Genomic DNA, 25,454 nt, shown 5'->3' with positions numbered 1-25,454 from the left:
AATGTAGTGGTGAGCATTTAGCAGCTAAAGTGCTACAGTTGGACTGAAAAGCAGAGTTAAAAGGAAAAGGTATGGTAGTCAGAAAATAAGGTTCAATTTTTGCCGTTCCTGCCGCCTTGCTGCTCACCTATAATCTGTCTTGACTCTAACCTGCTGCCACTGCTGCAGTTCATTTCGCAGTTCACTGCATTTCACCCCCTCATCCACTTGCACCGTAGGATCCACAATCTGACATAATCCTGCAAAGCCCCTTATTTTTGCACTGGTGTGAAGATCAAAATCTATACATGCCATTGCTTTATGTGCATTTATAACACAGTGCTAATCGTAGTTTCGTGATAAAGGTTGTAGCTGCACACTCTGTCTGCACTGCACCATCGCAAAGCTGGAGTGTGCAGTGAACTTAATATCATTTTAAGTGTCTTTCCAGTGTGCGGTGCAATGGGCAACACTGTTTACGGTCTAATAAAAAGCATTGTAATGAGAAGGATCAGCAAAAGTGTTGCAGAAAAGAACACCCAGTACAACACTGACACTTTGGATTGGATAATTGGGAGGTCGTCGTAGTTTAAAATCTTTTATAGTCTGAACATAAATGCATCTCAAAGCTTATGTAATGAGAAAATTCTCTCCTCAGTTTCCATCATTAAACTGCACATGTTGCAGTTTGCCGGTAGATAAAATGAAGGCGTCAAGTCAAGAGACATTTGTGAATATTTTTAGGCAAGCTGGTGGGAAAAAAAATGCGAGCCTAAGGGACTTTAAATCAGCATATTATAAAAGATCGGAACGAGTGAAAGAAGAGCAAAGCAACATATTGCATACCATATGCCAGATATGATAAATATTTTATTTCTGATCAGCAAAAGACAGACAACTGATGCATTTGTATCTTTCATGACTTTTCAGTACAGAGGAAAAACCCAAACATATACACAGTATGGGCATATATGTATATGGGTATATTTTTAAAGTGCAAGTGATTCACAAGGGTCAATCATGCGTTACATAGCATCTGTATCAGGAACTTCAGTAATTCCCTAAATTAGCAATAACTTTTTGAATCTGATATTAAAATAAGTGTCGTATTCATATATATATATATATATATATATATATATATATATATGAATACAAAATAAACTTTACTAGTCACTGAAGCATTTCGATTTCGTTTAAGCACAACAACATTTATTTATGCATTTCAAGTCTTGAGAGGAAAGAGTACCACGAAGTGCCAGAGGTCAGGGAGATTTTTGTCTCTAGCACTGACAGAAACAGTTTCACAAAACTCACCATGGGTCAATTGAACAATATTCCAGTACCACCTTAAGCGCCCTATACCTGAATTCAAATCTGAAACAGAAAGAAAATAAAAGCTTTTCTTCTCTTTTTTGTTGTTGTTGTTTGTTTTTCCCCCAAATAACCTTCACCGGTCATCTATCTCGGTCATGTCCTTGTCGAACGAGACATTCAGTATACAGGTACATTCTCTAAAAGTACCAATACATTTTACTTGGTGAGGAAACAGTCAATTTGCCCGTGCCAAATATATTTGACATGGAGAATGTTCATAGGAGATAAATATGAAGACATGGATAGACATTAATGTGTGTTTAAATGCAAATATGGACCGATGCTGAGCTCACTGCACGTTGACAGATCAGAGCGGCCAGAGTGGAGGGGCATCCAGACAGCATCGATCAGGCTAGTAACAGTTTAGCAGCAGCTGTTGGGTTTTGGATTTACCCATGGACAACAAAGATATAGACATATGTATCAATAGCACATGAAGAAGCCCTGACCCTTCAGGATGCAAAATATTCCTACTTATCTCCATTCGCTGCGTAAATAAAATATGTCTCAGTTGCACATGTACTGAATGTTTCAATGCCCTTTATAGTGGTTAAGATGCAAAGTGCATATTTAACAGAAAATATAAGCTAGGATATACTACAGTGTGACTATAGCTCTTAACTTCCTAAGAGATTCCTTCAGAACAGCTGTCCATTTGCACCACACGACACAAAAGAAACGATTCACAGAACAAAACGAATGCGAGTGTAAAATAAAATCTGAAAGAAGTAAAACACAGAACCATAAAGCATTATAGAGGAGCATCGCCTTCACACTGTGAGTGCAGTATGAGAGCACACATGCTGCTGCTTGATTCACACAGCATCAGCTGGCACTGAATGAAATAAAGGTCAATTTCTGTGTTGCTGTGAATCCTTTGTGTGTGACTATTGCATAGTTTGGAATTTTAACATAGCTATTAAATTGACACTGAAAAATAAAACATCTCTTTTTCTGGTCTGAGCGTCACTCGGTTCACTAGTAATCCTCTGCATTTTTTTTTAAACAGGACTGGGTCCAGCTCATTTTCTATTGACTGAAGTCAAACGTAAGGCAATTACTTCTCACGACTTGGGAGTAAAAGAATTTCAAGACGACCGAATTGCGAGGTTTAAGATTAAAAATGGGATAGTTGCTAAATAAACCTGTATAGTAGTGAACTCAACCCATTCTTAGTTCAAACTTCAAACCTCCATACTGCATTTTCAATGTGCACAAATATTTACTCACTTACTCAACATACTTTTATTCTCTAAACTAAGCCATGGATTATCCTATTGAAGTTCCACCATCTATCTATAAAAGCAAACACCAGCATCAAGACCCTTCTTAGTGACTGTGGCTCTATGATCGTGCACTGGTTTGGGATGATTGTCTTGGTCTCTCAAAGCTGTGAAATTTGTTTTTGAAAGATAATCACTTAACGGATGCACGACTGCTTGGCTACAGCCTAAAGCATGAGCGTCCAAAGTAACCCAAAATCATTACGCTATTACATAAACGCTGCCTATGTTTATATTTCGCCTTGCTACCCATCGAATCATTAACTCTAGCTAAATACAAGGCCAGTCTTAGCAAAAATAGATCAAAAGTTTTGCTGTGAGAGATGTGGCTCAACCTAAATCAAAGGTTATGTCTCGGATTATGTGTCATATATTTGTTAAATTTATGCCTCACCTTCATTCCGCGCAAAGAAAAGCACTGCAAGCAAGTGTAGAACCATCGAGAAGCTTCCCTAACAGGCCCCCCGGTGCTGATGTTTGTTTTACCTGGTTTAGATTCAATAACGTGCACGACTCCCCAGCACCACACGTGAGCATCTAGCAGCTGCACCGACAACCAGAAACTGTGTCAAAAAACTAAGCTAATGTTTTGCTGTGGTCCCGTGTAACCTCCGCGAAGTAGATCACCTGACCTGAATGACCAACCTTGTTCCCCTATGGCCAGCACAGAGTCATGACATGGGTCCCATTCAGTCACCAGAGTGTCAGCTCACTTTTTTTTGGCATAGAGCTCATGTTCAAATAGGAGCCATGACTGAACTGCTCTTTAAATCTGTAAATTAGTTAAAACTACAATAATGCATTAAAATAAAATAAAAACATTAAATAATATAGTAGGAAAATAAATATCATTCCAACAAGGCTTTTGTTTTTCTCTTTAAATAGTCATTCTCCATCTTGACCTGGAAGCCAGTGTGCATGTCACATGATTCACCTCAGAGAGTGATGCTCATCAGTCCGAGAAGACACTCTGCTCTCAGTCTCAGCGGTGAACGTGCTAATCAGCTACTGCGCGCACACACGACTGCTTCGCACTCAGTTAAGAACATGGACACAGATCTCACTAAGCATGGTCCCATACTAGATATACTATAGAGCTCAACAGTCTTATGCATTGCAAGTGTCTGGATACAAGATATGCTAAAAGGACTTCTTCTGATAGACTTGGCCATGACCTGAACAATCCTTACATGCAGGATAATGATTTAAAACACATGACCATGGCTACATCTGCCATCAGAAATAATTTAAAAAAAAATCTATAAGTGCTATAGCTATACGCAATTTTGGTATTTCATGAATAGCATTCAGGGCAGTTAGAAGTTTTTTGGTCAGTTTAAGGTAACCTCTCAAAGGTTAGCATGAAACCTCTACAGACCTCACTCCATTATGAGCGCTCTCTTTTAGAGGGCTAGCTATGGCTGTCTCTGGTAACTTAGTATACAGTACATTTAAGTGTTATGATAGTGTCAAAAACAGTTATGAAACTCATTGCCACATCTCATGCTCACAATTCGACTAATCTCAATGCAGAAATATTAGATAAGTCTACTAGTAATTACCCATTCCTACAAATAAACCAATAATAACCAAACTACTGATTTCCTATTCATGAACAAATATCAGGATTATGAAATTGTATTTTTTTTCTTTTTACTTTTAAAGTACTGGCTTGTGCTCTAGATTCATGAAACACTTTTTTTCTCTTTTTTTCTCTCCTTTTTTTTTCCTTTTTAGCTTGTCGTCAAAAGACTTACGAATTAATCTCTGTTAAAGGACGATAAGAGGAGCGAACAGGAACACGTCGCACAATTGCAGCAGCCTCCTGTTCAACACTAACTGTGAGCGGGCACATTTGAAAACAGTCTATGGAAGATGGGGTTCTTTCGAGTCTAAAGTGTAGGATATATAATATAACAACAATCAAACTGATATCGACTCTATGGACTCTACGGGTGGTCCGGCATTCCCTAGAGGTGGGATTTCTGTAACTTCCAGTCTAGCAGAGGAAAAGATTGGTATCACCTCTAGGGAATAGAGGAGCTTTTGTGGTGTTTTGAGGGTAAGTGGAAGTGGAAGTTAGGAGCTGTCGCTGGCGGAGCGCTTTTTGCCAAAATGACTGGCAGAGTCTCTGTTTCGCAGATTAGGCTGGATCTTGTACACATGGGGACCCATGGACAGCCGCCAGCTCCCACGGCTCTCTGCTCCAGTTGGGATGACGGCAGCTGCAGCCACAGCGGTGGATGGGCAGGGCTTGTTCTGCAGCAGCTGAATAAGCATGGTCATCTCTGGGCCGAGCCGCGACACCATGCTGGTCCTAACGCGATCCACCGTGTCCTCATCACAGTCCATCAGGCTCTGTAACAGCTTACCATAAAACCTTGGACCACAAAGGCATCACAGAATGAATTTTTACATTTTTTTCAGGGGCTTAAAAGGGAAAAAGGACAAAATGTGCAGCACAGCAAGAAAGCATGTCGTCGTAATCTGTAATGGTTCAAAATTAGCATTTCTATGCACGCATTCTAGATGGCCTGATGTCATCTCTATGGGCGTAACCATCCCGGCTCCAGTCGCTGGCCTACTAAGCTTCATGCTCCACCCTTCTATCCTTTTGTATCCACTCCCAAACTGCAATTCTATATGTATTAGAACAACAATAGGAATGAAACCATCCAAAGTTGACATTCCTGTTTGATTTTCTTTTGTTGCATGAAAGAATGCAAAACGCTGATGCTAATCAAAACATGCAAATCAAGACAAGTGTAGTCATTGCTTATGCTGCTCATAAACAAGCTGCACTCTCTTATTTGCCTGAAATTCACAGAGGTTTTTTCCTCAACTTGGTTTTGGGAAAACTTGTAAAGTACATACAGCAGAGGACGATCTCACCTGTTGGGAAAGTGACTTGGCAGCTGTGCCACTTCACCAATAGCATCTGGATTTGATCGGGCAACCGTGCAGATATCCAGCTTGCTGTAACACTCCTCTTGGACTTCGGATATCATTCTTTGAAAGGCGGAGCAGCGGCGGATGGTGAGGAATGCCTTCGAGGTGATGCCATTGGCAATGCACTTAAGGCTCTCCTTCACAAACGCTTTACCCTGTAAGAACAAACAAAACAGCAGTGCTTTACACACTCTTGTCCTGACACATACGCCCATATAATCCTCCACAGCTCATGTGCACATAGCAACAGAGAATGAAAGCATATACCTGAGTGTCAAATTTAGCAGCACTGTATAGGAAGGACTTGCAGATGTCATGCATGCCATCTGTGTCGCAAGTTGAGTTTTCCAGGCAGGCGAAGGCTCCGCACCCAACTTGGAGGGCACTGCTGAGACAGCGTGCCACATCTGCTGTGGGCACAGAGAATGAACCATCAGCAGGGGAGTCAACAGTGGGTTCACTGGGAAACATTGCACACTCACTAAGCTCATTACTGAAGGGTTGCCAGGGTTTCAGCTAAAAGAGAAAATGCAGCGAACAAAAGAGAATTTTCATACTTTGGTGCTTCACAAAACACAGACAGTCACTCGGGGCAAACAGTGACTTGACTGAAGATTGGACACCTTACAACTCAAAGAGTCTCAGACATTATTTGGCACCACTTCACTTTTCTTTTGGCAGGAACTTATATTCCAGTGTTTGGTTCTTTTCAGCAGCGCTTGGATGAACAGCGCCAGAAATACCAAAGAGTTTCCTGAAAATTGTTGGCATGCCTGTAGACACACATAAACATACAGTTGCACCCCTCAAACACACACACACACACACACACACACACACACACACACACACACACACACACACACACACACACACACACTCTGTCACCAATCTTTGTCTTCAATTATTTTACACAAAATAGCTGTCAAGTTGATCTTGAGGACTCTGCCTCCAGAACCGATCCCGTGTACACCTACATAATGAATTAAATGTTCACAAAATGCTGCCATGCTCACGTCATGATTAACCCACTAGCAACCCCCATCTCTATGACAGAGCTGTGACACAGCCATGCTGCAGCAGCATTCGATTCACACAGCTGGCTTAAATCTTGACACTTCTAGACAGAGGTCTAAAACAATCCGTTTCTTTATCCTTGATCTCAGAGTCCGCTAAGATGGCAAAAAGCCTGGCTGAAGACCTTTGTAATAACCATTAAGACATGTCACAGAGGAGCCCAGAGCCTTCTTGGGCTTTGAATCTGGGCCCTTTTGTTGACCTGCACAGTCAGATTAAGTCTATCTGCCACCAGGGACTAGAGATTGCTCTGGAAACACAGAGAGTGAGCTGCAAATCTTATGATGATGATGAAGCAATTCCTGCAGATGGGGAAGAGCATCCCTGTTACCCACTGCCTTTTATCACTGAGCTGTGCCTTTGTAGTCAAAGAATATTAATATTTTTTAACACTCACCATTTGAATGAAGCCAAACAGATTTATGCTGTACAGCGGCGGATCTTTTTTTTCTTAGTGGTTATTAGAAAGATTTGGGCTTTTTCCCTTTACACATAAGGAAACGGAAAAAAAGAGGTTGCATTTATTAATCCCAACGACACAACCCAGTGACAAGCAGTTTTGCTTTTTTCTGCTTCGTGCAACGGTGCACAATGCTGTGATCTACTTCTTCTAACTTCAAGGCTCCAGAATGCTCCGCGATATCCAGAAAACGCCGTGTTTAAAGCCTCTCAATCCGCTTTAGTGCTAAATAGTGGAACCGATGCAGCAGAAGGAGGAAGCCAAGAGAAAGACACTAACAGCATGACACAGCCTGCACTCTCAGGTGTCAGCACCAAGCTCCATGCTCATCTGTTGCCGGCAGGACACCGGCAAAAACCACAGCGTTAATCCCGCAGCCTTCTCCGCGAATCAACGCGCTCGTTAAGACAGAAACGGCTGCATAGGCCAACACATTTATGAGAAGGAAAGATCTCTATATAGATTAGGCTGAGCATTTGAAAAAATAAATAAATAAATAGATAGATAGAAGTAAATAAAAAATAAGAAAGCAAGCAGTGCACTCTGAGATGTGCAGATGGAAGCAGCGTGTTACTTACTAGGGCTATTGGCAGAAAAGCGTGCTCTCCTGGGCGAATAGGACTCGTTTTGATCCACTTCATAGGCTGATGCATTCAGCACCAGCAGGAGAAAAAGTCCGGTTCTCAAAGGCATCATCCTGTCAACACAGATAACACAACTAAACGCAAAGAGACGCCTCCTGCTTTGTGTGTAATTCATAAGAAGAGCGCCCCGAAAAAAAAAAAAGAAAAAAAAACCTTCTGCAGCGCAAAAACAGAACAAATGAAGGCTACTGCGAGTAGGCTGTCAGCTGTGGCTCTACACTGGACTCCTCGCTATCCTTTTAACTTGCATGACAGATTGCACGTCAAGTCTGCACGGGTTTATATGGGAGCGCTGAATATTACGAGCTCTGCGGTTGGACCAATCAGATCGTATTCAAGACCTTGGGCTTAGTCCGTCCACTATTAATTGATGAAATGATTTAACAGCCGCCAGTTTTGTACATCATACAGCTCCATATTCAGGTTAGGAAATTTATTTGAGTACCGTAAGTGTTTTTGGTCATGTTTTTCAAATGAGATTCAGTTTTGGGGCTAATTAAGATTATCTATCACATGCTACAGGCATGTGGTCTTTTTCCGTCACCATTTTCATCGGTTTTCAGCTCTATGATCCGCTAATAGTCCCTAATTGCAGAAGATCAATGTATTCCTCATATGTAAGACACAGTTGATCTGCCATTAGATCAGCCATGTCTCGTATATGTGGAATAAATTGATTAAAGTGATTTGTATCCAATAGTAACTGAAAATGTCTTTTTCTGATTGGCTGTATAATCAAAGTGAAGGTAAGACGCTGTTGCAAAACGATTATTATTATTATATAAGAAGGAGGTAGCAGTTTATTCCTTCCCTTTTGTAATTTATTTTCCAAATGATATTTATTGGAAAATCCAGATAAATAGCTATGCATTTGTCATCTAGGTCAGCTTTAACATGTTCACAAATCTTGACTTGGTATCATGACTTTATTTTTTCCGTCACAATCAACAATTACATAGACAAATGTGTCAGCTAGCGGCGTCACATGATGCTAAATTTTATATTTTACTATGAATTCAACATTGTCTTAACATTTTTCCACTTTTATAATGTATTTCACCTTTCCAGTGAAATTTGAGGCAAAGCAAAAATATGGAAGCAGAAGATTGGATTGTAGTTCACATAGCCACACAACTATCACACATTTTCATCAGTACGGCCACGGACAATTGGCTCTAATCACGGGGTTGGAGGGGTTCGAGCCCTGGTCCCTAAACATGCTGAGGTGTTATTGAGCAGGAAACTGAACCAGACACTGCTCCTGTTGCCAGAACAATGCCTCGCATGGTGACTCACTGCCATTGGTGAGTGTTTGTGAATGGATGGCTTAGAAACACATTGTAAAACATTTTGTAGAGCTACTATACATCTGCCTGCATTTACCAAACTGATACTGGCAGACTTTGCAACTCTGCTTTATGCTGACTATCTGGTGCCTTGAGCTACTGTTAATGCCACAAATTTGCTCATAACCCCATTGCTTATTGGTGGTTCTTGTTATTTCTCTTGCTCTGACATTATGGAGATATTATTACATTTTATTACAATACCACTTCTTCTTTAAAATGCTTAAAATGCTTTTTGATCATTTTGGCTATAGGGTACTCTGAGATGCCAGGGTTTGGGCTACATTACAAGGAAACACTAATACCACCGGGGCAAGTCTTGCTTGCCTTAAAAGGAAAACACGAGAATTAGCCCTCTTCTTAACCCTAAATTATTTTTCTAAAGCCCCTAAGCTCAACAAATGCAAATCCTTTTAACCGCTAATATAAGTGTATTTAACCACCTTCTTTTTTTTTCTTTTTTTTTTTTTCTTTTTTTTTTTCTTAAATGACATCAGAAACAGCAGTATGCGACATTACGTGATGGCAGAGCTTCAGTTCATCCTTTGTCTTTTTTTTTTTTTTTTTTTTTTTTTTTTTAAATAAATAGGACAGGGGGAATGAATGAGAGAAAGAGGGGGAGAGAAAGAAAGAAAACCAAAGGGGAGAAGAGACGGTGAGAAGGGGGGGGAAGAGAGAGAGAAAAAAAAAAAAAGAACTCCTGGGTCACCTGTATGGAGAAAAAAAAACAAACAAACAAAAAAAACAAACAGAGGAGACAGCAAACAACAAAGAGTAACATAATAATAGAGAAAACAAAGCACCATCACAATAAACTAGCTAGTCATAGATATCAATATTTACTAAATAATAAACGATATTGTGCAGCACGCAAGATAGACAGCGCACAGTGTGCTTTGAGGCAGCAGCCAAGAAAGCTTTAGTCCGCGTCTGTGAATACCCATGTGTGCATACCTGTGTGGATCAGCATGCTTGCATTCCAAAGGTTTCTCCATGTAATGATCTGCTAGGGAGTGTGGGGGGGGGGGCACAGCCCCGTCCTCCAGGGTGTGAAGCGGGTATGGAGGAGATCAAAACTCCAGACATCCAGAGGCCCCCAGAACACAAGAGACCATGGAAGACCAACAGAGGGGCAGCCGCGCCACTGTTCCAGTAAGAGCTGAGGAGAGTCCCAGATGAGGGCTCGCCCAGCAGCCGCGAAGCAGAAGTCAGGGGGAGTTGCAGTGACGCGCCCGTGAGCTCCGCCGGCCCCCAGCTGTGCCTGAGTGACCGAGCCCCAGGCCGAGAGGCCTTGGAGGGCCTGAGGTGTCCCCAGAGAGGTGGCGTCTGATACCCAACCTGACATATAGACACAGACATACAGGCACACACAGACACAAACATCCATTCCCACCCTCATGCTCTCATATGCACTCACTCCACACTCAACCAACGTGGAGACAGACATAAAGAGACGCTGTACACACAATCACACTCCCCAAGCGTACTCTACAAACCGGGTCTAGGTACCCTTGCCCCTGGAGGGGGGAATTGCACCCAGACCCAGGTGGTGTTACCCTTTTCCCTGCGGTGGGGAGAGGCAGACCACCCCGACTCCGCAGCAGCAGGGAGGCCCCACACCCCAGACCGCAGTCGGACGGCCAACTCCTCCTACTAGCCCTCCCGCTCCAGCAGGCCGCAGAGAATGGGGGTGGGAGAAGACTCCAAACCTCCCTCCACCCACTCATTGTAGTGTTGATGCATATGTGTTCTAAGGTGCAATTAAAACCCAGGAGGGCATGGAGCTACCTGCCAAGGAGCAGCAGGTAAGCGCATAGTCCCTCCTGCTAGCCCTCAATGACTAAGTGTATTTAAAATTGAGAGGTGGGCAACGACGTCAGGGGTGAGGTATACACCCTGATGGTGATTTGGACTCCGTGATTGTGCCCACCCCCAAGATCCTATATGTATGTGTAATGAGAGTGTGAATAATGTGAATGTCTAAGTTGTGGGATAAAATTGAGGCAGAGGCAGCCAGAAGGGGACGGGGGGGTAGCCTCCTCTGCACCCTGGTGACATACCCCCACTCCAAGGCCCTGCATGTGTGGGTGGTTGTGGAGGAGCGGGAAGAGGGAGGCAGCTGGAGATGGGGAGGGAAGGAAGGGAGGGGCAGGTAACCCCTCCCTGGGGCCAGCTCCCCCGCTGACCCCAGTAGGCACTCCCACCCTCCGCGACCCGCCAGGGAAGGGGGGCCCAGGCCCATCAGACCGGGGCCCAGTGCAGTAGCGCCCCCCGGCTCCACAGAGCCCTGGACAGTCCACCCAACCCCACCACAGAGAAAACTGCACCCACCCCACCATCCACACATCTTCCAGACTACATAAGACGGTAAACGCCCAGGCTGAGATCTTCCTCCACCTCTCCTGTATCTCCCCCTCCTGCAGAGAGTTCCTGAAGAGAAGAAAGCTCCTGCAAGATGTGACCATCCCCCCCACCAGTTGAAGAGCCCCCCAGGCGGCTCGACGCACCGGCGGCACCCTGCTCCAGGGCCGGGCCGCACTTAGTGGTGTTTGTAATTCAACTTGACTGAGGTTAAATTTCTTTTTTACTATGGATTTAATTTGTTGATATTCTAAAAACCTTGTCTTGTTGATCCCATATTGTTCAACTAGTCTGTCAAATGGAATAAATTCTGTTCCCTCTAATATATGTTCTAAGTATTTAATTCCTTTACAACTCCATTCTGGGAAATTAATCATATTATTGTTTTGTAATATGTCAGGGTTATTCCAGATAGGTGTACGTTTGCATGGGATTAATGAAGACTCCGTTATTTTTAGAAACTCCCACCATGCTGTTAGAGAAAAGCTGATGTTGATACTTTTAAAGCATTCATGTCTTTTGATGTTTGAGCTAATAAATGGTAGGTCTGAAATCTCTAGATCCTTGCATAGTGCCTGTTCAACATCTAGCTTAGAAACACATTGTAAAACATTTTGTAGAGCTACTATACATCTGCCTGCATTTACCAAACTGATACTGGCAGACTTTGCAACTCTGCTTTATGCTGACTATCTGGTGCCTTGAGCTACTGTTAATGCCTCAAATTTGCTCATAACCCCATTGCTTATTGGTGGTTCTTGTTATTTCTCTTGCTCTGACATTATGGAGATATTATTACATTTTATTACAATACCACTTCTTCTTTAAAATGCTTAAAATGCTTTTTGATCATTTTGGCTATAGGGTACTCTGAGATGCCAGGGTTTGGGCTACATTACAAGGAAACACTAATACCACCGGGGCAAGTCTTGCTTGCCTTAAAAGGAAAACACGAGAATTAGCCCTCTTCTTAACCCTAAATTATTTTTCTAAAGCCCCTAAGCTCAACAAATGCAAATCCTTTTAACCGCTAATATAAGTGTATTTAACCACCTTCTTTTTTTTTCTTTAGTCAAATGTTCTGGGTACTTTGCCGGATTTAAACAGCTTTGTCCAAATATCAACCCAGAGCATTCAAATGACATGTCTTCTTTATCAGTCTGGCATTTTCCTGAACTGTGCTTAATGATGGCACCATTGTTGCTTTAGCCTGGGGAATTCATGTAACAGCGAGATAAACTACCTGTAGTGTTGATGTGAAGTGCGGATGATTGCTCTTAACTATTTTCCTCTTCCTAAAACTGGAAAATGTTCAGTCTTGCAGTGCACTTACTTGCAGTTGCACGTGCCGGCACACAGAGGATGATGTGTGGGACTCTAAGCTATCATTTATCATGGAAGCCTCACGCCTCTTCACCCACTGCAACGCTCAGCCAATTCAGGCCGAATCAGACATTGAGGAAGCTGAAATGTCCTGATAATCAGAGTGTGGAACATTTTAGACTTACACCAGAACCATGCTTTTCTTTCTCTCTCCTCCAATGTGGTTTTCTTCTCATCTGTCTTGTCACACGTGTAGTTCATTTACTAGGTTGCCTCTCTGTGCCAAGTGTAAGTGTTCACATTAGTGAGGGGATTTTAAATATTTTCCATGAAACTAGCGTAACTTTTCAGAGAGCACAGCTTCCCCTCGTCAAGCCCCTCTGCTGCATTCTGGTTATCTTTGGCAATAATTGCACTATAACCCTAATTTAGGGTTATAGTGAGGCAGGGATAGCTCAGTAGGTAAAGTGGTCGCCCCATGATCGGAAGGTCGGCGGTTCGAATCCACTTAACGGCTACCCTGAGGTACCCCTGAGCAAGGTACCGTCCCTACACACTGCTCCCTGGGCGCCTGCTTAGTGGGCTGCCCACTGCTTCACTGAGTGAATGGGTCAAATGCAGAGAAAAACAAGTAATTTCCCCATGGGGATCAATAAAGTATCCATTATTATTATTATTTTTCCCACAGTGCTGTAAGGAGACAGGCATGATGTAAAGCTGCTGGCACCTTATCTCTCGCTGGGGAATCCAAATATGGCCACATGCCGACTACACCAATAGCCTTTGTAATGAAAAGATAACATGAACTTAGCAGGCTAATGAATGAATCACAATAAATCATCTGCGAAGGGGCCTAAGTTGCATGTTGTACCTAGAAGGTCTATCATCTAATTCATTTTAGTCCCCTTGCGGCTTCCCCTCTAGTAAAGAAAAAGACACATTTTTTATTTCAAGGTTAAAGTTTTGGTGTTTGATGCACATTTTTACTTTTGTATTTACAGTAAAGTGATTTTTTTTTTTACTGCCTTTTCTCGATACAAAGTAAGTTCGGAAAACACAGTGTCAAAGCTCATCCTGCATGCTTACTGGTTTTGTCAGCGCTCCCTGGAAAAAATATGTAACAAAGCAACAATGTGAACAATGTAAGATTTGAGTCAGATGTTGAGCTGATATCCATGCTTTCTGAATTTGTTGCTGCTCTTGCATTTATTGTCCCCCCCCCCCCCCCCCCCCCCGCAAGCTTTGGTGTGCCTCAACTGAAACTGAAGACATGAAGTCTCATCCTTGTTAGCACATCACTGCACTCTCTTGCTTTTTTGGAACGTAGCCATGCCACAAACACATTTGAGAAGACCAATCCTGCGTCCTCTGGGAGGGGGAAAGGATAATGAATTCCTTTGTCAGGTAGAAGAAGGTGATTCATCTTGTTTTCAGAAAAATAACAGGCAACATCAGCATGGTGCTGGAGACAGAGGGCAGAGTTCACTGAAAGGGCAAATCTGTTACAGAGAATAAATGTACAGTAAAAACAGCCTACTGAAGCGTGAGGGTTTTGCATTCATTTCCATTCACGTGGACGGACTGATTCTCTGATTGGAGGTCACTTTGCATCTAAGTTGAATTTTGCCTGAAGCTTATTGCAGTTTGCCTGATTGAAACTTCCTCTATAGTTCTAAGATTGGTAATTGTGAGCAAGAAATTTGAAACTTGGGCAATGGACGGGAGTTTGATACTACTAATGCCTGTGCATAAAGCATTTTAGCAAGTTCTTGTAATCATTTTTAGCAAAGCAAAAGCAAGCTGAAAATCCTAGTCTGCCTGCATCCAAAAGAGGGACTTTGGTCAGATGCAATCAATTTTTGTAAACAGCAGCTGTGGTGCAGCATCTTCAAACTCCTGTAGATTTAGTTTGGGGTATATTGGAGGTGTAAAGAGAAAACACGATCCCCTTGTCAACACTGAGAACAGTGGAAACCGGGTCGGAAGCTACACGCACCAGTCAGCAATGATGTGTTTGCACCGACCGTTAGAAATGTGTGTGTGTTTTGATGTGTGATGTTTTGCCAAGGGGGGTAATGTGTTTTTCTTTCTAGCAGCTGATGCTATTGCTGTTCACATGAGAATAACACTTAATTTTTGGGGAAATATTTTGAGCAGGAGGTGAGCTGTGGGCAGCCTTCCATTAGACTCAGCACCCAGTGGTGGCCATCAGACGAGATCACCGACGGTAAAAGAAAATGTCGTTTTATATGTCGAGAAACACACTCAGCCCCCTGTTGATGAAAACACTGTGTTTTATTCATTATAACTGTTGCTATAGATCCACTGATCCCAGCCACTGCCTGCTAAAGCCACAGTCATAAGCATCTATTGTTAGAGGGACATCTACTGAAACAGCAGAAGTAGAGTAGCCAAACTGAGATTTGGTTTCTGTGGGTGCAATGAACAGCTAAGCCCATTTACTATTGTGAGTGACATTCACCACTCAGAAAATCAAAAACACTGCTGTGTTCAGATCCCTCATTCTGTTCTGGGCTTGTGGAATTTATAATTGTTAGAAGAAATAAGATTTAATGGGATAAAACACTCATTTCTGCATCACCAGAATCGACGGTGTAACGTTTCTTGTCTTTATTAAGAGTCTTAAATTCTTTTTCTTCGCCTGCAGAACCTGAATGGGTTTTAGCATTCCTTGGGCAGATGCATGCATGACTACGTAATGCAAAAGCTCAGAGGATCTGCATTCCTGTATAATGCAAGTAGCATAGCGGAGCTGTGCATCTCGAAGCTGGAATGAAAACACGCTGCAGCTCGTGTACATGAAACATTAGGCCCAGAACAATGCATAGCACAAAATAAATAAAAATGAATATTTTCAGGGGGATTTTCAGGTTTTTCAAGCACTACACAATTCACTCAAATCACAGGAAAGGCAACAAGAGCCATGAAAATGTGGAAACATACAATGGTCATATGGCGTAAACATATATCATATTTATATTATGAAAATGCATAAAGCGAGGGCAGTGTTCAAGAGCCTGGAAACCGACTATTGCTATCAAATCCAGGGGCTAAAGATTCAGCGAATAAAAGTACAACCTTGTAGTCAATTACATGAGCCGCATGCTCGTTGTGCTTGGAGTGAAAGCACTGCATTCTTCTGCAGATTGGTCTACCTTTTTATTGCTGCTCTCACCATCCCTTTGATAAAGGATTCCTGCTCAATATTTCATTAACACAAAAAACTCAATAGAAGTAACTAATTAACTTTGCTTTATATATGACACCAGGCAACAATGCTGTAATTCATAAAATACTCCTTAATTGAGTTAGACAGATTATTTATTTATTTATTCCCCCATTGAATTTTCATTGCTAGAGCTCGTTCACTGCTTCAGAGTTTCCACTTCGTCATTGTTAAGATGTGGAGTCACACATTGAAGCACCTGCGATGAGAAAGTGTCCTCGAGCAGTTTGCTGAGAATCTTACCTCCCCTACTGCTGGTGCTGTTCTGCAGCTGATCACAGTCGTTACCTCCTGAAGTGAAGAATTTAAAAAGGACACTGCTGTGCAGATTCGGGCCACACAACGATTTCAACAAAATATATTTATATATATACTGGATATATATTTTTTCCTTTGGATCGATGCCTGTGTGTCTGTTTCTCTTTTTGATGCAAGAAGCAGAATCTAAATTGGAAATATTTTAATGGGACTGCTTTTGGTGGTGGAAATAAGTACTGTCTACTTACAGTATGTGAGGAGTGCTTGGTGTTAAAAATACACTTGAGATGCATTGATTTATCAGTCCCACACTGTTTCCCAAAAGCCAAAGCCACTCACAGAGTTCTGTACAAATCTGTACAATATTATTCCCCGAGCTTCAACTCTCCCTTTGCTTTTTCAGCTCGAAACACCTGCTGTCTGCTAGAAGGTGTTTTTTGTTTTCTTGATGTCCTCTGGTGCACAGGTGTGTTTGCTGCAGCATAGGCTGTGATTTCAGTGCAGCAAACAGATCATCTGCATGGCTTCATCAAGTTTAACATCCGCTGCAAATTATATCCAAGGAGAGAATCACAGTATTGGAAAAGAAACGTGACCTCGAAAATGTGCACTTCAAGAAACACAGACTTGCATCTTTTTCTGTGTTGTTTTATTTGTGTCAGATTCCAGCGCCATGCCTGCTTACTCGAACATCTAATGACTTCAGTAAGTCCTGTTTTAATGTCATGGACTGTTGTGTTCCAGTAAAAAAAAAAGGAAAAAAAAGAATACTTTAGTATATTCTTATATTCAGCTATGTTTACGAGGTCATTTAAAGAATAATTCTTCCTTTTTTTCTGTTCAAAAAGATCCTTTTATGGACTTTACATAATTAGTGAAAAGGCTTTTCACATTCCACTGCCCACGTGTGCTTTTGCGCATTAACACTTCAAAAGCGTGCACACTCACGCAGGCCGATCAACCAAAAAACCAGGGTACCTGTACCATAAAAGGAGCCCGTCTATATGCAGCACGCAGTGGTTCTCTTCACCCAGCCATCTGGTTTCAGTTCAGACCCATCTGGATCTGACTCCAGCCCAGGCATCTCAGGAATACATTTTGGAGGGGTGCCCACATCCGTTCACACAGACAAGTGTTTTCACTTACTCAATTTTAAATGTCTCCAAAACCCAAGTGATCGAGCTCTTTTTTAAGGCAGCAGTGAGGTAAACACTGCTTTAAAAGTCTGCTTCAAAGGGAGATGGGTAAACAGTACGCAGCGTGTTGACTGAGTTATACCTTGGTGACTGGAAGGAGCATGTGACTGCTCAGCTCTTGCGAGCACAATTACAGCTTACACAGACTGCGGGGGACTGCAACACCACAAACTTTCCCAGAGTCTACGCAAAGAAACCAAAGATCCGCAAATTGATGTGAAGCATTGAAAGCATTATCTCATACTAAAACTGACATGATGATTACACCAGCTCACTCACCAAAGGGAACGAGTTATGTCTAGCTGAGGGTTGTATGATGAAGAGCAGAAGACAGTTTAGGTTTATAGCAGTATATCAAATTTATATTGGCTGTAGGATCATGTTATTTGATGCATTTGTGGAGGAGCAACATCAGTTTTTGATTTCAAATTTATTATGGGCTTGAATTTATTATCATCGGTCATCCCAACATGCTGCATCAACACTAGTCAGAAACCGGATAAAGAAAGCTTTTGCATCGCTTGAACTTTTGAGTGTTTTGCACAGTTTTGTCTGACACCAATCAATTTTCTGATTTTGTCTTTTGTTTTAAGTGGTGGTGTACGTGCACATTTGTACAGATGTGCATGTGTGTCACACATTAATCCATGCCAACGGTGTTGGATGGAGTGATGCTTGCACTCCTGTATACTCTAAATGGTTACCAGTAGGGACTCCTTTACTGAATTATTTAAGACCTTGCTAGAAAGCCCAGGGGCATTCACTCCTACGTAATAAGGTCTTAACAGTTAATAACAAGGAAAAACCACCATTGCTGATTTAAATTTCATATTAAAGCTTTTGATCCTTGGAAACAAAGAGAGTGTTAGCGTCCACCGTTCAAAGGTAAATAAAAAAAAGAGAAATTTGAACTGTCATTGAGCTACCACAGATCTATGAGTAAATACTGTCTGTGAGATACTGGTGAGTAAAAATAAAAAAAAAGGGGGGGGGGGGGGGGGGGGGGAGCATGTAAATGGAACCAAGGGGCAATTCCTATGTTTGAAAAGAAAAGTCTGATTGTGTGGAAGTTTATGGAAAATGTCACTACTTCTCACTTAATTTATGACCTCAGTAAACAATTTCTTATATTGTTTACGGCCACAGTCACTATTTTCAACTGTTATTTACAACCATTTCAAAATAGTTGGAGTTCTGTGTAAAAATAAAAACAAAATTCAATCATCGGCAAATCTCATGTACCCGTATTTTATTCACAGAACACAGAAAACATGGAATAGCATAAAATCTACCATTTTAAGAAAATACAATCTCATTTTGAATTGATGGCAACAACAGTGCCATGTTTACTACTGTGTAGTGTCCCCTCTTCTTTTAACAACAGTCTGTAAACATCTGGGAACTGATGAGAGCAGCTTCTGGACTTCTGAGACAGGAATGTTGTCTGATATAGGATCGTAGCTGTGCAGCAGTCCTGGATCTTCACATGTTTCATGATGCTTCAAATGTTTTCATTCGGTGAAAGTTCAGCACCAGGACTCTTCTGCTATGAAGTTGTAATACACTGTTGTAATAGATGCAGATTGCTGTTTGGCATTGTTTTGCTGAAATATGCAAGGCCTTCCCTGAAAAAGACATCATCTGGATGTGAGTGTATGTTGCACACTGATGTGCCTTTTTAGATGGGAAAGTTCTCAAATCCACCGGTGCCACAAACTGGATGGTCCGTCTCCTCTTTTTGTAGAGGACAACATCCATATTTTCCACAAAGTATGTCTAATTTTGATTTGTCTGACCTCAGGATGTAATTATGTATCAGTCCATTCTGAATGAACTTTGACCCAGAGATTGTGCTCTGGATTCTGTTTCTGTATCGTGCTCACATGTCGCTTCTTCTTTGCTTAAAGGAGCTTTCACTAGCTGGGCCCACGTCCTCATTTTAGGTTTGACAGAGTTTTAGTAGGTAAAGGTGAATGCTTGGACATGAACTGAGCATGAACTGGGTTTGGAGAAGGCCTCGAAGGGGACTCCCGGGCCTGGCAGATCCAAAAGTACTAAATAGAAGTGAAGAAGTTAAAGGAGGGTGGGACACGTAAACAAGAATGAACAGCTTGCAGAACTGCGGGAACCTAGATGAGAACCCGAAGGAGCGTTTTTGGAGGCATGGGCCTGCTCCTGAAATTCCGATCTCCAATTAACCCAACTTTATAGATGGTACAGTGAACTGTGTCTTTCTGGGAGTGTTCCCGAGTCTATGCAGTGTTTTTAATGCAGCGTTGCCTGACGACCCAAAGATCCCAGGTATCCAGTATTTATTTTCAGCCTTGTCCCTTGCACACAGAGATTTCTCCAGGTTGTCTGAATCCTTTGATGATATTATGTGCTCAAGCTGATGAGGTATAAAAAGTTAACATTGAACATCATTATTCTGAAATTCCTTTACAGTTTGTAGATGCAGATTGGTGAATCTCTGCCCACCTATACTTCTGAAAAACTCTCGCTAACACGCTCTTTTTACATCCAATCAGCTGTCAGCTAACCTTATTGTTTCCAAAATGTTTTTCCAGCTGTTTGTTTTTAGTGCCACTTACTTTTCCAGCCTTTTGTTGCTCCTATGGGACATTTTGCTGCCATCCAATTTAAAACAAGTTTTACATGAAATAATAAAAAGTCTCAGTTCGAACATTTGATATGTTTTCTATGATCTATTGGGAATAAAATATGGGCTTCTGAGATCTGCAAATTCATTGCATTCTGTTTTTATTACGTTTTACCCAACATCCCAATTTGGGGGAGAATTATGGTTATAATAGCACGATGTTTACTTTGTAAACCGTAGTCTCATTTAGAGTGAAACAGATGATAAAGTTGGGTGTGACTGAATTAATCGAAACTTTCTTTTATAAGATATGTTTGTCTGTATCGTTGTTAATTGCTAGTATATTGTATTTCAGTAAAAACAGAACATGTTTTGCCCTGTTGTGGCATGTGACTTGTTCTGTAATGGAAAAATATTTTTGTCTGTGTATATACACCAGATTTATTGTTGCACTGTGTACCCTGTGGTTAAATGGACACTATTAAGAACCAATAGTTTAGTGAAAAATAGTCAGTGAAAGTCATATAAAATTCTCTTGTCTGCTAATGTTTCTGTGTCTCTTTCTGAAAAAGTAAAGTCTCAAAGTAAATAAAGTCTTAAAAATCCACACAATCACTAACAAGCTATAATTCTCGCCATCACACTAATTCCCATGTTGTTAAATGTGTTTTATATACAGCCTTTTTTGGTAATGAAAGAACTGGAAAGAGGTTGAAATGCAGAGGATCGTTGCGCTTTTGATTTATGCTGGAGTGTTTCTCAATGGTTTTGCGGTATTCATTACATCTATGCATAATCCCTAATCAGGGTTATGTACATAGCACTCCATCAAGAGCTCTTCAGCATCACTTAGAGAATGTTGATTTTTTAATTGAATTTGAGAAAAGCTTATGATGGGAACATAAGCCGGATGCCAGAATGTTTATGGCGTTGTTGGTTTGTGGGCAACGAAGTACACAGCCTCTGTCTCTTGCTGCAGCCAAATTTTTCCATGCCATGCGCATCTTCATGGTCAAAAGCATCTCAAGTAATTTAAAGTAATAAAACTGGTGTTTGCACTGATATGCACATTGGATATAAATCACAGGAGTCAGTCAGATTCTGCTGAGGAAAATACAAGTGGATGCCACGTTTGTGTTCAAATGAGGGTCGCTGAACGGTTCGATGAGGATTAAAATGATATAGATTATATACTATGGTGTTAAAAGTCAGCAGGTTTTTATCTAAAATTCAGACAGGCTGTCCATAACCCAGCGAGGGCTGTTCTCCCTGCAGACTTGTGATAACATCAGCAATTCATGCCGTGGAAAACTGAAGCTTTTCAAGATATTCCTGGCTCCCTGGCAGCTTCCACAGATACTTAATTTGTGTCTCGGTGCTGTGTGAAGCTCTTTATTTCTTCTTTTCCTTTTTTTAATTTCCTTTTTTGTTTATACAAAATAGAACAAAAAACAACAACAAGAAACCCCAAAGAAAAACAAAACAAACAAAAAAAACCCAGACACAATAAGCAGTCTGAGACATGAAAACAGAGAACTAATACAGTATATATAAATCGGTCTACCACTCATTTACACATTTGTCCTGACAAACTCAACCCGCCATTGGAGTGGGGCTGTCCCTGTCACTATGGTTTTCTTCAGATCATCAGGTAAGTAATCAAATAGCGGGCGCCATATATCCAAAAAAAAATATCATCATTGCCACTTATTTTTGCACTCAGTCTTTCCATTTGTAAAACTCTAAAGATTTCTTTATACCACTTAGTTATTGTTGGTGGTTTTTCATTAATCAAAATGAAAAGAATGCATTTTCTTGCCAAAAACAATAATTTACATAGTAGAATATATTTGTTTTTATCTGGAAATTTGTTCAGAATTGGCAGCTCCAATAAATACTGAGCAGGAACTTTTTGTATTCTGCTTTTAAATATACCTTTTAATTCTTTTGTTACACAGAGCCAAAATTTTGAGATTTTTGAGCAAGTCCAAAGACAGTGCAAGTAGGACCCCGCCACAGATTTACATTTAATACATTGTGCAGACCTGCTCGGATCAATTTTATTCAGAAAAATAGTATACTGTCTATGGAAAATTTTATATTGTATTTCTTTAAATCTGTTACTAAGAAATAAAGAATGCACAAATTGTATGCACTCACTCCAGGCATGATCATCATAATGACACTGGAGGTCACCCTCCCAACTCCTAATCAGTTTTCCAATATTATATTTGTTATAACCTTGTAGTGTATTGTAAAACTGTCTTATAGTACTATTATCTGCATTTAAGTGTAAAAAATGTTTTTTCCATGGGTCCTAGTTGCATTGTGTTATGCAAAGTATCAAAACTTGAAGTAATTAGGTGACGAGCCTGTAAAAATGCAAAAAAATGCATTTGATGTATTCCATATTTCTTTTGGACCTGCTCAAAAGACATACAAACATTCCCATTAAACAATTAAACGTATTCCTCCACCAAACCATCTCTGAAATATTACAATTTTCATTCCCGGTTAAAAGTGCCGATTATTTATAAAAGGTGTTAGATAACTCAGTATAGGATTACTTTCAGTGTATTTATTCATATCACGCCATGTTTTTAAGTAAGTATCAATCATTACTTTTTATGTTTTTTAATATATTTACTCACTAGTTCGCTTAGGAGATTAAAGGGCGAACATGTCCAGGCTTCAAGGGGATTCTCTGTCTCTTTTAGATATGCGTGGAGCCATTCATGTATAACTCTACTATGACATGACCAGTTATACAGCAAAATGTTAGGAAAGGCAAGACCCCCTTTATCTTTGGGCAGCTGTAATGTTTTCATACTTAATCTTTTTCGATTTCTTTTACAATTTTTTTGGTAAGAGTTATTGGGAGCATTTGTAAGGGATATAAAAGCCGTGGCATCACATTCATTTTAATTAAATTTATTCTTCCCATCCAGGGGTCCGGGAGATCCATCTATCTAGAAAGATCTTTTTTGACGCTTTTGTGAACTATGTCTATGTTCTGTTTCAATATACTCCTTATATTAGGTGATATGTGTATCCCCAAGTACTCAAATCCCAAACCCGACCAGGTAAATGGGATATTGCATGTCATAGGCAGATTTCCCAGTGGCATAGCAATAGTTTTGTTCATATTAACCTAATACCCGGACAAATATCCAAAAGTTTCTATAATAGATAACACAGAGGGTATAGAATCCTGAGGATTGGTGACATAGCTGGACTGGCCATCGGTGGGCCGCTGGCGATTTTTTGTTTTTATGGGCCGATCAATTTTTTTTTTTTTTGGAAGGGTATAAATAATGAAAGGTGTTGGATTGGCCAATTGGTCATGATCGACTCTGGGCTGGACCAATTACAGCCGAGGAGGTCGGATGCACCCTCCCCCTTGTTTAGCAATCTTATAGACGAACTAAAGAAAATGGAGAACAAAAAAAGGAAAGGAGGTGCAGAAAAAATTAGGGCCAAAAAGAAACAAGCCCTTCAGGCAGACGCTGCCAAATGTGTAAAAATAACTGGTTTGGCGGTAGCTATGGCATAGCTTCCACAGATTTAGCAACATCAGCAAGTGGTGGAGGCCAGCAGGTGGATAAGGGAAAGCGGAGGCAAGAGGAGGAGAGACCCGAGGCGGCCGCCGGTCATAGTGGCAGAGAAACTGAACTTCAGGTAAGAAGTTATGACCTGCTGTCTATCTGTGTCAGATATAAACCAAGTTTAGTTGTAGTTTGTTTAAGTTGTGCTGACTTTTTACAGTCGCTTAGAATAACTGGTACTGCGTACTAGCTAGCATGACGGAGTTTATATACTGCTGGGCGGGTGCTATGAAGTTACTGATAGTAAATTTTATTTTATGCTTAAGGTTAGTTTCTCAAACTCCTCAAAATCTTAACAAATTGTGCCAATCCTTACATGTTGCACCAGGCTGATTTATCATCAAAAGTGGAGAAGTCTGTGACAGAGGAGACAGAAGAGCAGCAGAGAGAGATGGAGCAAGAGAGAGAAATAAAAGAGCAGGAGAGAGAGATGGAGATGGAGAGATGGCTTTATGTCATCCATGAGGGATGCATTTGACATATGTTTCACATATTATAGCCCAACAAGTTACTTATAGCTAGGGCTGAACGATTATGGAAAATAATCTAATTGCGATTTTTTGCCCCAATATTGCGATTGCGATGCGATTATTTTTTAAGGTCTTTGTCTTCTGTATTATTAAACAAAGACAAGCAATACATCATATAGTATGGCCAATACTGTATTACATTAATTTTAAACTGTTCTTTCCTGGAAGACAGACCTCTGTTATGATGACATGAGGTGATGCATGAATTGATGACTGACATTTTTATTTAACTTCTTCAATCACAACAGTATATTTGAACATACACAATAGTTTATTTTTAGCTTACAAACATCTGAGCATAAAGTGCTGACAAGGAACCCTGGTGTAAACATTAAAATGAAAGTCAGTACAATGTGCATATTGCAGAAATATACATAAAAAAAATCAGTGGCTTTACCACACTCAGTTTTTCGACATCTGTGAACTACTAGACAGTCATTCAATTAAAAAATAATATTAAATAAATAAAACTAATAAATAAAAAATACACACATCTTACTGATCTCTGCAGTCAGTAACATTACACATAAAGTGCAAACATAATAGCAATTGTATAAACACACACACAAACACGCCTTTAAAGTTTAAAGGCGTGAAATTGGACGGTCTAGTTCTGATTAGCGTCACCGCTGTCTCGGTGGAGTTTAATAAACTCGGCCGTCTGCTTCTTGCTATCTAAAATATAACCAGACACTGGTGTAAATTCTCGACTGTCTCATACTTCTGTTTAATAAGTTTTCTGTTTGACGTTTAGTCAGCTGTGTGAAAACCAAGGAGGAACCCACCCGGGGGATTAATAAAGTTTTATTTTATCTAATCTAATAACTTTAATCTCAGCCAAACCGATTTACTCACGAACAAACAAAACACTGAAAAAAGCCCAACAATAACATTTTTAGGTTGTCTAAGTGACTTATATATTACGTTTAACCCAAGCAGCGAAACTCCGCGGTGATCTGAAAATGATGTGCCGGGAGTTGTGCCGTTCTCGGCCGCATCAGTAACCCTCGAGCTCCCGGCTAGCTGTCGAGCTGGTGGGTAGCAGACGCCTCTGAAAACGTCGAAGCACTTTTGCAAATATGCGATATCTTGATAAACCGAGCAGATATTTGATGTTTACACAACTACTTTCTCGCCTGAAAATATGTTAAAAGTTTATTTTGTGACCCAGAAAGATTAGTATGAGTAATTTTAAAACTTAGTAGCGGCCGCCATTGCTG

At 40.8% G+C, this 25,454-nt stretch overlaps 1 protein-coding gene across 1 annotated transcript; it reads right to left on the bottom strand.

Moving 5' to 3' along the window:
• Window positions 1–942: 942 nt before the first annotated feature.
• Window positions 943–7,913, bottom strand: stc1 (stanniocalcin 1). Its single transcript, XM_085425199.1, has 4 exons — window positions 7,704–7,913; window positions 5,856–5,998; window positions 5,532–5,743; window positions 943–5,019 (listed from the first exon to the last, which is right to left on the bottom strand). Exons 1-4 carry the CDS (start codon window positions 7,882–7,884, stop codon window positions 4,719–4,721), a joined length of 837 nt encoding a protein of 278 aa, XP_085281325.1. The 5' UTR covers window positions 7,885–7,913; the 3' UTR covers window positions 943–4,718.
• Window positions 7,914–25,454: the final 17,541 nt, after the last annotated feature.

This window comes from Rhamphochromis longiceps, linkage group LG12, assembly GCF_057381845.1.
Source record: "Rhamphochromis longiceps isolate RC_006_pf linkage group LG12, R_longiceps_female_GT1.1, whole genome shotgun sequence".
In the NCBI taxonomy this organism is placed as follows: Eukaryota; Metazoa; Chordata; class Actinopteri; order Cichliformes; family Cichlidae; genus Rhamphochromis; species Rhamphochromis longiceps.
This window is presented reverse-complemented; position numbering and strand designations above follow the sequence as displayed.

Bases quoted from the DNA above. Each gene is read 5' to 3' on its own strand.
- stc1 (XM_085425199.1), bottom strand. From the start codon at position 7,884: ATGAATTACACACAAAGCAGGAGGCGTCTCTTTGCGTTTAGTTGTGTT. The intron at 5,999-7,703 runs GTAAGTAACACG...CTGTGCCCACAG, and splicing joins CTTTTCTGCCAATAGCCCTA to CAGATGTGGCACGCTGTCTC. The intron at 5,020-5,531 runs GTGAGATCGTCC...TTGTGGTCCAAG, and splicing joins CCAAGTCACTTTCCCAACAG to GTTTTATGGTAAGCTGTTAC.